Raw genomic sequence first — 15,394 nt, 5'->3', positions numbered from 1 at the left:
CCCTTTTCCCCCTCTTCCCCCCAGCAATACAGCTCGTTCCAAGCAGACAAACTGGAATGCAGCCAGGTGGGGAGCTGGCGCTCCAGCCCCGCCGCCAGCGCCGCCGCCCTTCAGGAACAGAACTTCCATTCAGAGAGCAGCGAGCTCCTGTACGCCCCTCCCTACAGCCTGCCCTTCTCCTACCACTATGGACACTTCCCTGTGGACTCCCACGTCTTCGGGGGCAAGAAGCAAATGCTGCCTGCGAAATTCGGGCAGGCCCAAGGGGCCCCCTGCGAGGTGGCGCGGTTCTTCCTGGGCGCGCTGCAGAGCAACGGCGAGTGCCAGTGGCACTACGCCAACCCCCTGGTCCCCAGCAGCCAGTCACCCTCCAAAAACCACCCCGAGCAGCCCGTGAACATCATCAGGCACAACCTGGCACAGAGTTATGAAGGTGGGTGAAGCTTTGAGCCAAGAGAAAACGCCGGGCCGCGCGGTGGCCGGGAAGGATTTGCGTTCACGGGTTGAAAAATCGGTCGGAATGGGATGATCTTTAAGGTCCTTCCAACCCAAACCATTCCATGATCCATTTAATGATCCTGATCCACTGATGATCCACTCTCAGGTGGTTTTGATGCCTTAGAGTGGCTGCCTAGAGCAGAGACAAGATTAAGAGAATAAGAGTGGGTATTTATGAAAGGCCTTCAGAAGCCTCTGGGGCTACACCCAAGGTGGAAAATGGTCCCGAGTTTTTCAGACAATTAAAAGTTTGGAGGGGTTAATCCTCCAATTACAGCTTCAGGTAATGAAGTCACATTCCCCCAGTTTGCTGCCCCAATTCCCTTTTGTTTCTCCTTTTCAGGGCCTGAGGCTGTAGGGTGCCCTTGGATTTCAGGCCTAGAGAGGAATTGTTCTGTCTGACCAAAATGTGAAGACAGTAACTAACATTTTATATGGAGTTTGGAGTTATGCACTAATGCAGTACAAGATTTGAAACATATAAAAACTGAAATCCTAAGGTATCAGTTTAGGAAGCACAAAAAATCAGAGGCAGTGAAGTGTATATCATGGTATTATAATCAACAATCAATCATTATCTTTTTGATATTCCCATGTTCCTTCTTCCCATTTCCATCAGCACTGGATTGGGAATATTATCAAAGCTTCAGTTGAAAAATGCACTCACCAAAATCACTTTTACAGCAGCTCAGTGACACCTCCTCCTTCAATACTGGCACAGTTCACCCTCATGTTTTACATTCTCAGAATTACTTAAGTGGAATTTCTCAGGTAAGCCATGGCTGAAGTCAGATTGAAGCTTCACCTCCACAATAATTTTTGATAATTTTAACACAGAAATTTAAATAAACACCACGTGTTCTTCCCATAAAAAGTGAAGGTTGTCCTTTCTCAGCAGGAAACCACTCTGAATGTCTTTACCTTACAGAGTAATAATTCTGCTGTACTTGATAATAATTCTGAATTTGGCAATGTCTCCCATCACCTGCATTATTTCACTGTGCAGATGGTCAGGGGTGAAAAATCTTTGAAGAAAAACATTGACTTCTCTGAAACCTGTAAGAAATAACCTTGAAAAATTATAAAACGACCAAATGTAAAGATGCCCGAAATACCCTCTAACCACAGAATCACAGCACAAGTAGGGCTGGAAGGGACTTCTGGGGATCATCTTGTCCAACTCATTTATTTCCTCTGTGTTCAACCAGAACAGGGCTCGCTGCAGTGGTTATGGCAGAGATTTTATCTCTCATTTTAAACACTCCTGATCTCACAGCTGCCCCAGCTCAAAAACGAAACTGAATCAAGTTGTGATGGGCAAGGAACAATGTTAACCAGCTAAAGCAACAAAAATATTTGGACAAACCAGGCTCTGGCAATTTGGGGTATTTTGGGATGGTGTCAAGTATCTTTAACTCAATTAATAGCATTAATTACTCCCCTGACCCAGCTTCCCCTTCAAGTCAAACACCACTCTGAATTTAACTGCTTTCATGAACGAGCCTCAGAAGTTCTGCTGAGATTTCGGGTTGCTGCTGATTTTAGCAAGAACAGCCTTGGCTGGCCTGGGTTTCCCCCCTGCTTCCCTGCTTTACTTGCAGTAACTGGGAGGATTATACATAAACCTGTCACAAAAATGGGCAAAAATTATAAAACCCCACCAGATCTGAGTTTATTCATTATTAATTTTATTATAAATTATTAATTAATTTTATTCATTATAATATTCATTTTTATTAAATGTAGGAGTTGTCTTGTGATTTAAGGTGTAGCTGAAATTGTCAGAGAACATCAACAAGTGCAGAATTCAGATCAGCTGCTACAGAACTCCCAGGAAAGCCTTCATTAAACTCCTTTAAGCAGCACTCCAGTTCTTCACTTTCCAATCCAGAGCCAATCCTTGGATTCTATCCACATCCCTCTGCATATATCATTAACTTTCATTAATTAAAAATCACAGATGAGTACTGAGGTACTGCTGTGCAGTCAGATGGAAACCCTCCTTTCTTGGGATGGAGGAAGCAGTAGTGGAAATTTAAAACAAAAAAAAATTTAGGTGGTCTCCAGGTAGGCTCTTGGGTACCAGAATCAAATATTTATTCACTTATGTGTGTAGATATCCAAGATCCAAAGGGAATATTAAAATAGAAAGATATTAAAATATAAAGACATTCAAAGCTGAGCTTGCTGCATCAGACAGAAGATGGAATCAGGCATCAAATGTGCTTCCCACTGAGGAACAAATAATTTCTGCCTGGGGTTTTGTCCTTCACAGGATGGTTTGACCTCGTCCATGATGGACCTCACCTCACTGCCAGCAGAATTTTATTTCACTTTTCTGTGGTTAGGTTGAAAATGAGCAGGAGTGAAGCTCTTCTCACAGCCTAGAGCAGGTTAAACCCTTTCCCTCAGCTTGTGCTCCTCTCATTTGCTGCTTCCTTTGGTTGCTCCTGTGCACTGTGGGGGAAAAGGAGGAGTTTAAGCCCAAAAATAGGAAATGGTTTTGTTCTTTCTGAAGCTGGTGTGGGGGAAAAAAAAAGAAAAAACAACTAACCAGCCAAACAATCAAAAAACCAAAATCAAAACCAAACAAAAACCAAAAACCAAAAAACAAAACAACAAAAAAACCCAACCCAAAACCAAAAAACAAACAAAATGAACAAACAAAAAACCCAACAAAACCCAACCCCCAAAAAACCACCCCAATGAAAAACCCCACAAACCCTCCCCACCCCCAAACCCAACATCTTTTGAGGATAAGGATAAAGACTGAAATAAATCCTGCCTATCCCCAGTAAATCTACAGGAATGGGGTAAAAACCCCCAAAACTCAATAAAAAAACCTGCAGGGAACTGCTGCTCTTTTGCAATCTCATCCCACACCACCATTTCCTTGTCAGGAGGAAAATGGAGCTGCAAAAACAGCAATTCTTATTTCTGGTTCTGCTGCTGCTGAAGGTTTTGTGCTTCAGCTGGGAGGTGTGGGTTCTCTTTTCAGCATTTTGGTGCGTTTTAATGGATATTTCTTATGGACATTTCTTATGGATATTTATTATGGACATTTATTATGGATATTTATTATGGATATTTATCGGGGACTTGATGAAAGTGGCTTGCTGCAATTAATTCTCTGCAAAAGCATTTTGCGTTGCATTATTTAGGAGGAAAAAAATAAGGTCAAGCTCAGGCCTGGTGAGAGATCACGGCAAAAGGGAAAAGAAAAGAGATCTTCCCCTCTAGACAGGATTTCCATCCACTTTTTGCTGCCTTGTCCCCTCCTCAAGCAGGGTCAGCGCTGTTGCACTTTTTGCCGAATTCCGAACCTTCGGAAGCGACGTTTTTTCGCATCCGACCCCCCCGAGGTTGTCAAGAGCTGCTTTTTTCCAGTGGCTCTCTGGAGAACTGACAGCCAGGGAGCTTCAAAGCAGGGAGGATCTGCTTAGCATCACCATCTTCGATCCAAAGGCAAAGCCAAGGCTGACATCTGGCAGCCGGCTTGGACGCGCGGGCGATTCCACATCACATCCACGGCAGCGCCTGCCAAAAGCGCCGTGGGCCAGAGGCGTTCTTCTCCATGGAAAATTGCTCCTTTTGGAGAGATCAGAGATTGGAGGACGATCGTGCCAAGCCATCAAAGCTCTGAAGAAGCACGTAGCAGATACGGCTGCCTGCAGATCAGATGTTTCTGCTGCGGGATCTGGTTTTGAAGCTTCTTCCACTTTTTCCCAGCTGGCCCAGTCATCAAATTTAAAAAGAAAAAAATCGTTTCAGTGAAGGCGACTGCATTCTTAGTCAGAAATCTCCTTTTTTACCCTTGAGATTGCTGCTGTGGGCCTGCTGGTCACTCAGTGGTGCTGTTGGCCCTTCTGAACTACCTGTGTGCAGCTTTGTGCCAAAACTCAGGAAATGAGGAAAAGGACTGAGAAAATCTGTGAAAAAAACTCCCCAAGTTGAGCCAGTGCCTACTGGAAGAAAGAAATGACGTTTTGCAAAGGGAATTCCCCTGGAGACCAAGGTCTGGGAGATCATTTTGTCTCACCTTTGTTTTTGGAGGGAGAATAATGGAGAACAATCAGCCCATGCCTTGGGTGATTTGAAATCAGGGCTCAGAGCAGGACAAGCACAGACTCAGATAACCTGAAAAATATCTTTTCATGGGCAGGGGTTGTATTAACACCTGTTCTATCTTTGCCTTGCCTGATAAAAGGGAGGGAGAGGGACTTTTTATAGGAGCAGAAAGTGTCAGGACAAGGGGGAATGGTTTTAAACTGCCAGAGGGCAGGGTCAGATTAGAGTTTGGGAAGAAATCTCCTGCTCAGAGGGCGGGCAGGCCCTGGCACAGGGTGCCCAGAGCAGCTGGGGCTGCCCCTGGATCCCTGGCAGTGCCCAGGATTCAGGACATTGGGGCTTGGAGCAGCCTGGGACAGTGGGAGGTGTCCCTGACACGGCAGGGGTGGCTCTGGGTGGGCTTCAAGGCCCCTTCCAACCCAAAGTTTGGTGATTCTGTGATTTACAGCCCAATAGCCCAGGAGGATTGGAGATCACACAATTAAAGGTGACGAGGCAGAGGCCAATTGGTGGCTGTGATGCCTCAGCTTCTCCCAAGTTCTCTTGGGCTCTAAAAATGGAAAAGGACAGTATTTGGTTCAGAGATTCAAGAAGAGCCATAAAGGGAAAATATTCCAAACTGCAGGAGGACAAATCCATCCCTCTTCAAGGTGGCCACCTTAAACCCAGAACACCTGATTATTAAACCATATTATTTATATCTCAGTAGCTCTCAGCATCTGTATTTATTTCACAATAAAAACACCAAATGTGGAGTTAAAATCTGAAGTCCACCAGTGAAAATCTCAAGATGTTCTCAAGCACGTGGCTGAACCCTTGTTGGATTTGTGAAAGGGCCATTTTCCCCCAGCTGGTGAGAACTCAGCTTCCTTCAGCTTCCACTTCTTGTGACAAAATATATCCATAGAAATGGGACAGAATAACGTGAAAGGTTATTGTTTTTAGGAGGGCGAAGAAGAAATTTGAACCAGATTCCTGTTTAAACTCTGGTGTTAATTACGTAGTGCAACTCCCTCTGAAATTAATGGAGCTCTGCATATAAAAAATAAAAAGGTATAACTGAGCTATTTCTGCTTCCTCTGTTATCCATGAAGGCTTTGCCAGTCTATTACAGCACAGGGAACATTTAATTATTAATGAGCATAGTTACATCAGCAACCAATAGAGGGGAACTCCAAAACTTTAATAGATGTTGAATAAAATTGTTAGAAAAACAGAAAAGCCATTTTAAAAAAGGCACTTAAGTGTCCAGGGCTTCCAGTGAACCTCACACAAAACAAGAGTTTGGGTCTAACCTGAGAAATTTGCTCAGTGTGGCATTTTTCCTTTAACATAAAGTTTTCAAATGTGCCTTGGAGGAGCTGTTTAACTCACAAACTGTTCATAGGAGAGTGCAAAAAAATGATTACTCATATGGTACAGGAGAAAACCGAGGGCCTTTCCTCTCACCACTTGGAGACAGGAGTGTACAGAAAGGAAAAGCTTTATCAGCCAAGCAGAAAATGGTAAAAATGACTCCAATTGCTTCAAGAGTTCTGTTCCCATGCAGAATCTGAGGAGAAGAGTGAGAGTGGCCAATGTATTTTAGAGGAAAAGCCTGAATAGACATCCTAGATTCATACTCTTGAAAAATGAAGTATCTGGCTTCTGATTCTCTAAAAATACACAATTTTTTCTCCCTTATTCAATGTTGTAGCTTGCATTTTTGTCATTATCTACCTTTATTACGTGGGAATATCTTAAAAGCAGAGATCCAGCATTGCTGAAGAGGTGTTTATGTTGCTTTTCAAGAGAAGTTTCTAATATCTGATGTCAGCTTTTCAAAGAGAAAAAGGAAAGTCTTTAATGTAACCCACTCTGGGTATCACAAAGAGATTTCATTGATTAGATAATGACATGTCGCCTTCTAATATCTCATCTAAGTGTTAAATATACCCCCCAAAAATACCATGAATTACTGAATCAACAGAATTCTGTGGAAGGAAAAGACCTTGGAGATCTTTGAGTCCAACCTCAGAGCTGGACGTTCTCCTTGCGAGGAAAAGTGTCCAATGCACTCCCACAATGACAGCGAGAACAAATCCAGTTTATTCTGTTTATTATTGTATGATTAAAACAGTGGAATTATTTTAATCATGGAATCATGGATAGGGGGCAACGCTATCTAGAGTTTAGCAAACCCTTTGATAAATCTCTGAAAAGAGCTAACTTAAGGGGAAGGTTTTGTGATTTCGGGTTGTAGTTCCTAACGTTCCTGTGGTTTGACTCCCCTGATTTAACGATGACAACGCTGTCACAGAGTTACAATCACTCCAGAGGCTCATTATCAGTAATTAACGCATTTTCTCTTCCCTGCCAGTCCCGCTGCCCAACAGGAGGTACAGCCAGGACGCGCTGTCCGACGCCTTCCCCAGCTGCACGGCGCCCGTGCCCGGCAGGTACAAGGAGGAGCTCTACGACTGCGGCATCCTCAAACACAGCAGAGCCGAGCCCCGGCTGCAGCCCCCCGCCCACCTCATCAAGGAGGAGAACAAGCTGGCCTTCAACAGAGACCTGCAGGAAAAAATGGCCATCAACGAGGCCTCCTTCCCCAGCTCCCTGCTGCCCAAAGCCGAGTGCTGCCAGGCCAAGGCCGTGGGACAGCTGAGCCACCTGCTGCCCGTGCCCTCGGCCTACGAGCAGGGCAGGAGGATTTGCGTCAAAGAGCCCAAATTCGGGCACGGCGGCCCCGAGGAGCCGGAGGGCGGCCAGAGGATGAGCGCCAAGCCAGCCCAGCAGGCCGAGGGCGAGCGGGCGGCCGAGGCCAGGCCATCAGGCCAGGTGCCCTTCGTGCTCCTCAACTACCACCACGTGCTGGCCAAGCACGGCGCCTTGCCGGCCTCGCCCTGCGCGGCCGCGGGACACGCGGGAGAGGGTTACCCCTACGGGCCCGAGGAGCTCAACGCCTTCGTTTACAGAAACCAAAGCCCCTCCTCGGCCTCCTCCCCGGAGAGCCACAAGGATTCTGCACTGCCCCACTACATCGGGACTTCCGTCATCATCGCCAACGGCAGGTGACGGCAGCACCGGGCGGGGTTCCAGTCCGAGCGGATGATTTGGAAACAAAAAAAAAAAAAGAGGAAAAAATAATTAAAAATAAAAAAAAGCATGAGGAAACACGGTGACGTTTACTGAGCAAAGCTGGAGGGCAGTGAGGGACAAGCTGGTGAGTCCCAGGAAAATCCCCTCCATCCCCTGCCGTGCTTCGGTGTCCCGGATAAAGCTCTGGTGCCAGGGAGAAGCCAAGTTCCAGATCTTTATTTTTGTTATTTTATAGTGTGCAGCAAAAGGTGATATATGCAGAGGTTTATATGAAGAACATTTTTTTTTTCCTTGACCCCTCCTTAAAATAAACTCAAAGTTTTGGCTTTTTTTTAATCGTTACCATAAAATACGCGTTCTAGTTTAGGGTTTTTTTTTGCAAATTGTGTGAAACCTTGCATCCACTCTCCACCCAACCCCCTGACAAATGGACCCTGTTGAGAGAGTGGTGATTTTGTGCAACCACAACACAGCTGTCCTACCCAAAATGAAAAAAAAAGCTTATTTATTAATTACCAAAAAGTTTTAAAACTAAATAAATCAACCCTAAATTTGAGTTATTTAACACAGATTTCAGTGTTTTGAGATTGTTGCCACCACCGTTTATATTGACAAGGGACAATATGACAAATTAATAGGTACAAAGATAGGTATTGCAGGGTTACAGGTCTTGTCATGGCAAATTGGGACAAATTATGGAGCAGGAACTAATTCCCCACAAATAAGAAAAGGAAACTCCTAAATCCTGTGTTTCCCTGAGTATTCTGGGGGAAGCCAGTGCAGATTTTCAACCCAGCCAGTCACAAATACATCTTAATAACAGCACCAGAAATGTTTTCTTTATAGTCAAGAGAATAATGAACATTTATGCCTTATTTTGAACTTACCAGTAGAACCGTGAGCTTTGAAAGGTCCAGCTCTTAACACGCTGAACTTCCTCCAGCATAAATCCTGTTGTCAGCACAAAGCCAGGGCTGGAATTCCCTGATTTGAGCACCTCACAAATCCCAAAAAGCACATTTGAAACACTCACATTCGGCCCAGCCAGCCAGGAATAGATTTTTCAGCCCTTTATTTTGAATTCTTTGCAGAGGATGGATCTGTGTGAGTTTAATTGACAACACACAGCCCATGGTGATTTTCAGCCACTTCCCCAAACACTGTGAGTGGATAAAACAACAAAAACAACAAAAGACTCCCTAAACAACAAATGTGGCTGCAGATCCCACTCAGCTCCATCTCTTATCCTAATCCAAGCCTAATCTGGAATTTTTCAAACTTTCTCTCATCAGATTCTAAAGAGAATTTCTCTGAAAACCTTGAGCAGCCTGGAACAAGGGTTCCCTTCCCATGGCAGGGGGTGGAACTTAAGGGTGAGATTTAAGGTTCCTTCCAACCCAAACCATTCCATAATTCTTGAAGAAAATTCTTACCTGGTTTGTGTAATATGGAAAAAAGCATTTGCTCGTGGATTGCACCTTGTCAGAAAAACCCCAATGCAATACTCAGCCCTAAAAATTCCACGTTCTCCATCTTTTCTATAACTCAGCAATAATTCATCCCGGAATGGTTTGGGTTGGGAGGGACCTTAAAACTCATCCCATTCCAAACCCCTGAAATGGGCAGGGAACTTTCCATTAGGGTACAGTAATAAAGTTATTTCCTTCTGTGTATGAATATTTATTGCTGTGAGTACACAAAAATACTTGAAAACAAAAGCTTGAAAACAATTTTCAGTATTTCTTTTTTCACTGCTTCCTATTAAAGCTTAACAAAGCTTTATTATCAAATTAACGTTGACTTGGAAGTGAACTTGAACCGAACACTCTCAGTTAACTTTTCCAATCCCATGAAAAATACATTTTGTGCTAAACAAAATGGGCAAAAAAAGTACCAAATCAGTGATTACAAAACAAGCCAACCACAGAACCAATCCCACGGAGTCGCTCCCTCTGTAACCTCGGTGTGTTTAACGCTGCAGAAGCTGGCAAGTCTCCAGAAGAGCTGGAAATGTGGATTACAACCACGCTGACCCCATAAATCAAAGCCAGGAGACACCAGTGGCTTTTCCAGTGGCTTCTGAGCCCTCCCAGCCCCCTGTTCCTCAGAAACGACCCCAACTCCTGAAAAGATAATTACGCCAAGACTCTTGGGTTAATTTTGTTCAATTAAATCAAACCCATGTCCTGCAAAGGAGCCACTGGCACGGTTGGCATCATTAAAAAGAAACCTGATGCCCAGCCCCTCGTGCTGCACTTTCTCCCTCATTAGTGGCACTGCTGCATTTGGGTGTTCCTGGAAGCGCTGCTTGCTGGAAAAACACCAAAATCAGGCTTTGCTTGAAAAAAATCCCCACCGTGGATTCAGCTGGGTATTTTTCCACCTTGTTATTCCCATCTCCAGCCCGAGCAGAGGAGGTGTTCCATCATCCTGACCCAGGGGTTTGAAGGGAGGTGATGCCCAGGCACAGGAAATTTCCCATTATTCCCCGGGAATAATGAACCAATTATGAACTCACCGCTGATAACGCAGGGGAAGGTGCACAAAAGATGGCAAAAGCAAATGTGGGAAGGGATTTTTTTTCCCCCTACTACTCCAAGATTTAAACAGCAATTCTGTGTTCCCATCTGGGAGTAAATGACATTGGGAGAAAACCAGGATTTTTGGCCAGTTAAATGACAGATGCTCTCAGCACAGTCGTAGTGCAGAACAGGGCACTGCCATCACTGTGGCAGTGTTTTAATAATGAAAAATTGTTTTAATAATAATAAAAATCATGGCACTGAAGAGGAATGTGAATGGAAATATATTATGAAAAATAATCTCATTTCTCTTTAGTATTTGAGCCACACCTTTGTCGTGAGACTTCACAAGATTTTAACTCTCAGGGCAGTTCAGACCTGGCAAGAAAATGATGGAAAATGGGAGAAAGAGTGAAAGAGGGAATATTTTACCAAAATCACAGAGAATTTGGGTGGGGAGGGACTTTAAAGATCTCATTCCAACCCCCTGCCAGTCAGGGAATCTTCCACCAGACCAAGGGAAAGCTGGAAAAGTGAATTTTATATTGAGGTCTCCAGGTTTTGGAAGCAGTGCAATGGAAATAAAATCAGGTGATAAAGGCACAGATTTGTCCCCAGGGCTCTGTGCCCTGTGCTTTGAAAAAGGGAATTGAAGGAAATTCAGCTCAGCAGGTGCAAAATTGGGGAATTCAGCGCTGAAAGTCCCAGTGAATGGGAAATCTGCCAGGATTTCTCCAGAAATCTCAAGACAGGACACAAATTCATTTTGTTCAGCATTTCACACTTCCAAAACGCCACAGAGGAAATGTTGCTATTCCATTTTTTTTTTTCCTGAAGTTTAGATTTTGCTTTTTTTTTAAAATATGATGCAAATAAAAGCTATTTGGCAAGTGTAGGTGAAGAAGCACGCAACCCAACCAACCTATTCATGCTCAGAATTATATATGTATTCCCTGAAAATGTAAAGCATTTTTGCTTATTTATTATGTAAAACAAAACTGTTAAAATGTTAATAAAATCCTGTAGCCAAAGGAAAACTGAGTTGAATTGCTCTTTTTTTGTTTAAATACAAAACAAAGTATTTTACAAAGGGCAATGGTGCATATTTGAAAATTTATTTCAACTGTGACACATTCTGTAATTGACAATTAATGTACTATAAAACAAATATTGATTTTTTTAAAATTTATTGTATTTTTGCCACGTTGCATTTCAAATGAAGACACTTGGCAAACGCAAATAACACAGAATCACTAATGAGATGCTCAACAATTCCTCCCTGCAGTTCTCTTTTCTTCATCATTTTTTGACCTCTGCTCCTTCCTGGGCTCAGATTTAATTTCTTTGGTGTCTGATCAAGGCAGTGCATCCCCACCACCACTCAGACATGCAAATGTTTTTATCAAACCCAGGAACCTGCACAAATCCTTCCCACGACAGATATTTTGATGACAGAGAGCTCCAAAGGAGTTGCAAAAAGTGATTTTTTTTCTTCAGACTGCTGATGCAGCTGAACCAGAGAAAGCAAAGAAACCAAGTTTTGCACAGTGAAGCAGCAGCATAAAGAATTAAATGCTTTAATATTATTTCCAGGTAATAGCCCTTGATTTGTTGGATATATATTAAAAAAAAAAAAGCTCTGAAGTCTTATAAAAGCTTTACTAGCAGCAGGATGTGCTGCCTGGCCTCTGAAATGTGAAGTACATTATTACTTTTTCAAACCTTTGGAAGCAGCTTTGTTGCTGACTGGGCACGACCCACCCTGGACTCACAACACACCCAGAAGTTTTCCTATCAATAAACAACCCCCACAAATGTTTTCACCATGAGAAATGTTCTACCAGAGCCCAGCAGGAGGAAAAAAAGAAAAAAAAGAAAAAAAATGAAGTCACAGAAATAGGGAGATGGGAATAAATTGGTTTTTTTGAAAGCACTTCATCAAGAAAATAGTTTAAGATATGAGCTCAGCCTCACAATGGAAGAGGTGTTTTACTAATCCAGACAGCTGCACGAAATGAAACTTTTTCAGTGCATTGTTCCTGGATTTCTCCATGCCCACAGCCAGGGCCACCCCACACCATTTGTCTGGCACGCAGGGGAACAGGAAAAACAGGGATTTTCCTGCAGAAGTGCTGTGGCTTTCTGGGCACGCCACGTTCAGCAGAGTCACTCCTGTGCTTCCCTGACACAGTCAGGGGCTTCTCCAAGGGCTCATCCACAAGGATTTCACCCAGCTCTTCCTCATCCCACGGGAATTCTCCTTGTTCTTCTGAAGAGAGAGCAACAAATCCTTCATCCAAAGCCAGGCTGGAGGTGTGAGACACCAGCAGAGGCCACTGAAAAGGCAAAGTGCTGTGGCACAGCCAGGCTTGGGGAGCTCTCCCCTGTGGCAAGGGAATTCCACCTCAGCTTCTTCCCAATGCAAAAAATTTGGGGAATAACCTGACAGCTCAAGAAGCTGCTCAACATCAAGGCAGCTACAAAAGGACCAACAGCAACCAGGAAATGTTGCAGAATTTTGCTGCTAAAAATCCCTCTGCTGCTGCTCAGGCACTGAAGCTTTACAGACCAAAACTTCAATGTTTTATCCTTGTCCCCATCTTTTTTTGTCCCCAGTGAAGGAAGTTTTAAGGAAGTTTTAAGAGAAGTTTTAAGGATGTTTTAAGAGAATTCTGAAGGAAGTTTTAAGAGAAGTTTGAAGGAAGCCACTCCAGCCCCAGCCTGAGGCACAACCTGGTTGTTCAATCCCTGCAGGCACTTCCCAGTCTGTGTGGAACGGGAACAAAACCCTAAAAGATCCTTCCTATGGGCAAATCCTAAAGCTGAGACAGCTTGAGCTACAAATTCTGGGTTCAGGTGAAGCTTTGTAAAACTCAGTGGTTGGAAAAGCAGCACCAGAGCTCTGCTCTCCTGCAGCAGCACAGTTTACAGAGAAGGAAAAGGCAGAAAATAAATGAGGATGCAGCAGGAAGATGTCAGTGTGCATGTGCACACCCATTTTTAATAGATCTAGATACAAATATATGGTTTCTTCTTTTTTATTGAAGCTTTATTAAGCCAGGCTTGAGTTTCAGTTGATTAGAACATGCATTAATATTGAATTTTGGTATCAAAGGGAGCTGCCAAATGTTCTCAGGCCAACACAGTTTTGAAAGCATCTGGTGAGAAAAAGCTAAATTTGGTGTATCATTTTAATTATGGTAATTAGCAGCTCTGTGTGTGTGCAGTTCTAGGAGATGCTGGGGTGCAGCCTCATGGGATTTGGATCATGGGGGAAAAAAACACCCAGCAGGGTTTGGACAATCAGGACAAATCTTCTGTGAGATGGAGCATAAAATCCCAAATTTAACAGGGACAATTTAATTTCTGCTCTTGCTGCCAAACCACTTAAACCCTAATATGTGAGGATTGGTCAAAATTACCATTACAGACAAGTTTCCTTGTTTTAAGACTTCTTGGCTTTGGAGCTGAAACAATCTAAAATGTTTGGGTTGTTTATGAGGTGAACTTTAACCCAAACCCCCATTTCTGGCTAGCAGACAGCAGTTTCCTTTCTGGAAACCAATCTGGCTGATCCACCATTAAAAAAGAGAAATGAAGGTGGCCACATCACATCTGGGACAAACCTGGTGGGCACAGAATTGTCTGGGGAGCTGGGGTGGCCGAGTCTCCTTGGGAGAAAACCCCACCAAGCTCCCCCGTGGCTGCTCCAGGAGAATTCCCAGGCTGTCCCCCCTCCTGGAAATGAGCTGCAGCCCCAAAAATGAGCTGCTGTCAGGCCAGCAGGTGTTAAAGCTCTTGCTTTCAGTGCTCAGCAGCAAAACCAGCCCCTGGCCTGGGATGGGGGTGACAGCAGAGCTGTGGGGAGGATTTGGACACGGTGTGATTTCTCTTTTTCACTGGAGTGAAAAAAGGAAAAGAGAAATTTCTCTTTTTCACTGTTTGCAGCAGGAGATTTGATTTATTCCCTTTATTTATCCGCTTCACTTCATTGAGATCATGACAGAATTACCACTAAATTCTAAATTAATTAGAGGCTCCATCCCCTGAGATGGGATTCTCCAACAAGCTGGCTGTGACACTGCTCCACTGGGTTTTTCTTCCAGGGGCTGAAACCTCTTGGAAAGCAATGATTTAAAGGAGAAATGGGATGATTTACTCAGATCCAGCTGACTGAGGAGGGCAGATCACTTGGATAACCAAGCACAGCTCCTAGGGGCTGATGGAATACTCCCTCAAAAAGTCAAGGCAGCCACTAAGAGTTGCAGACCTGAGATCAAAGCACGGGTTGGTGAATTATTGTAGAGGTGTACAAAGAGAAGAACCAGCTCAGCAAGGGTCTTCACTTAGACCTGGAATTAAGCTCAGCAGTGATCCCAGCAGTTCAGGAATATGTGATGTTCCAGCTGGTTTTGGTGCAGGCAACACAGAAAAACAGAATTTAGTTTAAAAAAAAAAAAAAACAAGATAAAAAAGTAAATATTGTCCTGCACTGTGCTAGATCACACAGAAACAAAAAAAGGAAAATATTGAGCCACTTCAGTCTCTCCAGTACAGGGTGTAAATGAAGAGAAAGGTCTGTTCACCACAAATACTCCTTTGCAATCAGACTCCTTGCACAGAACAGATCCTTACAAAGAACGGCAACAGAGGCGTGTTCTAAATTTAATGAAAAGAACAAAGGCCTTCAGCTGTGAGATCACCACCTCCTTTCAGCTGCTGCAGCCACCCACGGCAAACACACAGGAAAAATCAGACTCTGAGCTCCCCTGGCCACCGTGAGCGGGTTCAGGTGGCGCCGGCGGGGGCTGTCAGTGCTTGGGGACGATGAGGTTCCTCAGCATGTCGAAGGAGTTGCCGTCGGGGTGCACGGACTGCACGGTGCTGCCCTCCTGGTGCACCTGCAGGTACCCGAAGTCGTCGATGCCCACGATCCAGGCGGGCGCGCCGTCCTCGCTGCCCAGCCGCACGCGCTGCCCGCTGCGGGAGAGAACGCTGTCAGCAGCTCTGCACACTGGCAACGGAGCCCCAGGAGCTTTTATGTATTTCAAATCTTGTTCAGCTTTTATGTATTTCAAATCCTGTTCAGCTTTTATGTATTTCAAATCCTGTTCAGCTTTTATGTATTTCAAATCCTGTACTGCATTAGTGTATAACTACAAACACCTTAGACTGTGAGATAGATAAGAGTTAACAATCACCGAGTTCAAACACGAAACTGCGAC

General features: G+C 44.1%; 2 protein-coding genes across 2 annotated transcripts in view; one reads left to right on the top strand and one right to left on the bottom strand.

Moving 5' to 3' along the window:
* The window catches only part of SIM2 (SIM bHLH transcription factor 2), a 58,908-nt gene extending 48,403 nt beyond the window's left edge, over window positions 1-10,505 (top strand). Inside the window, exons 10-11 of the mRNA XM_063393217.1 lie at window positions 25-433; window positions 6,926-10,505. Of these exons, the coding sequence (XP_063249287.1) occupies window positions 25-433; window positions 6,926-7,623 (1,107 nt within the window). The 3' untranslated portion in view covers window positions 7,624-10,505. The remainder of the gene's footprint in view (window positions 1-24; window positions 434-6,925) is intronic.
* Window positions 10,506-11,488: 983 nt separating this feature from the next.
* HLCS (holocarboxylase synthetase) overlaps window positions 11,489-15,394 on the bottom strand; it is a 115,643-nt gene continuing 111,737 nt past the window's right edge. Inside the window, exon 11 of the mRNA XM_063393216.1 lies at window positions 11,489-15,149. Within this exon, the coding sequence (XP_063249286.1) occupies window positions 14,981-15,149 (169 nt within the window). The 3' untranslated portion in view covers window positions 11,489-14,980. The remainder of the gene's footprint in view (window positions 15,150-15,394) is intronic.

This window comes from Prinia subflava, chromosome 3, assembly GCF_021018805.1.
Source record: "Prinia subflava isolate CZ2003 ecotype Zambia chromosome 3, Cam_Psub_1.2, whole genome shotgun sequence".
Classification (NCBI taxonomy): Eukaryota; Metazoa; Chordata; class Aves; order Passeriformes; family Cisticolidae; genus Prinia; species Prinia subflava.
This window is presented reverse-complemented; position numbering and strand designations above follow the sequence as displayed.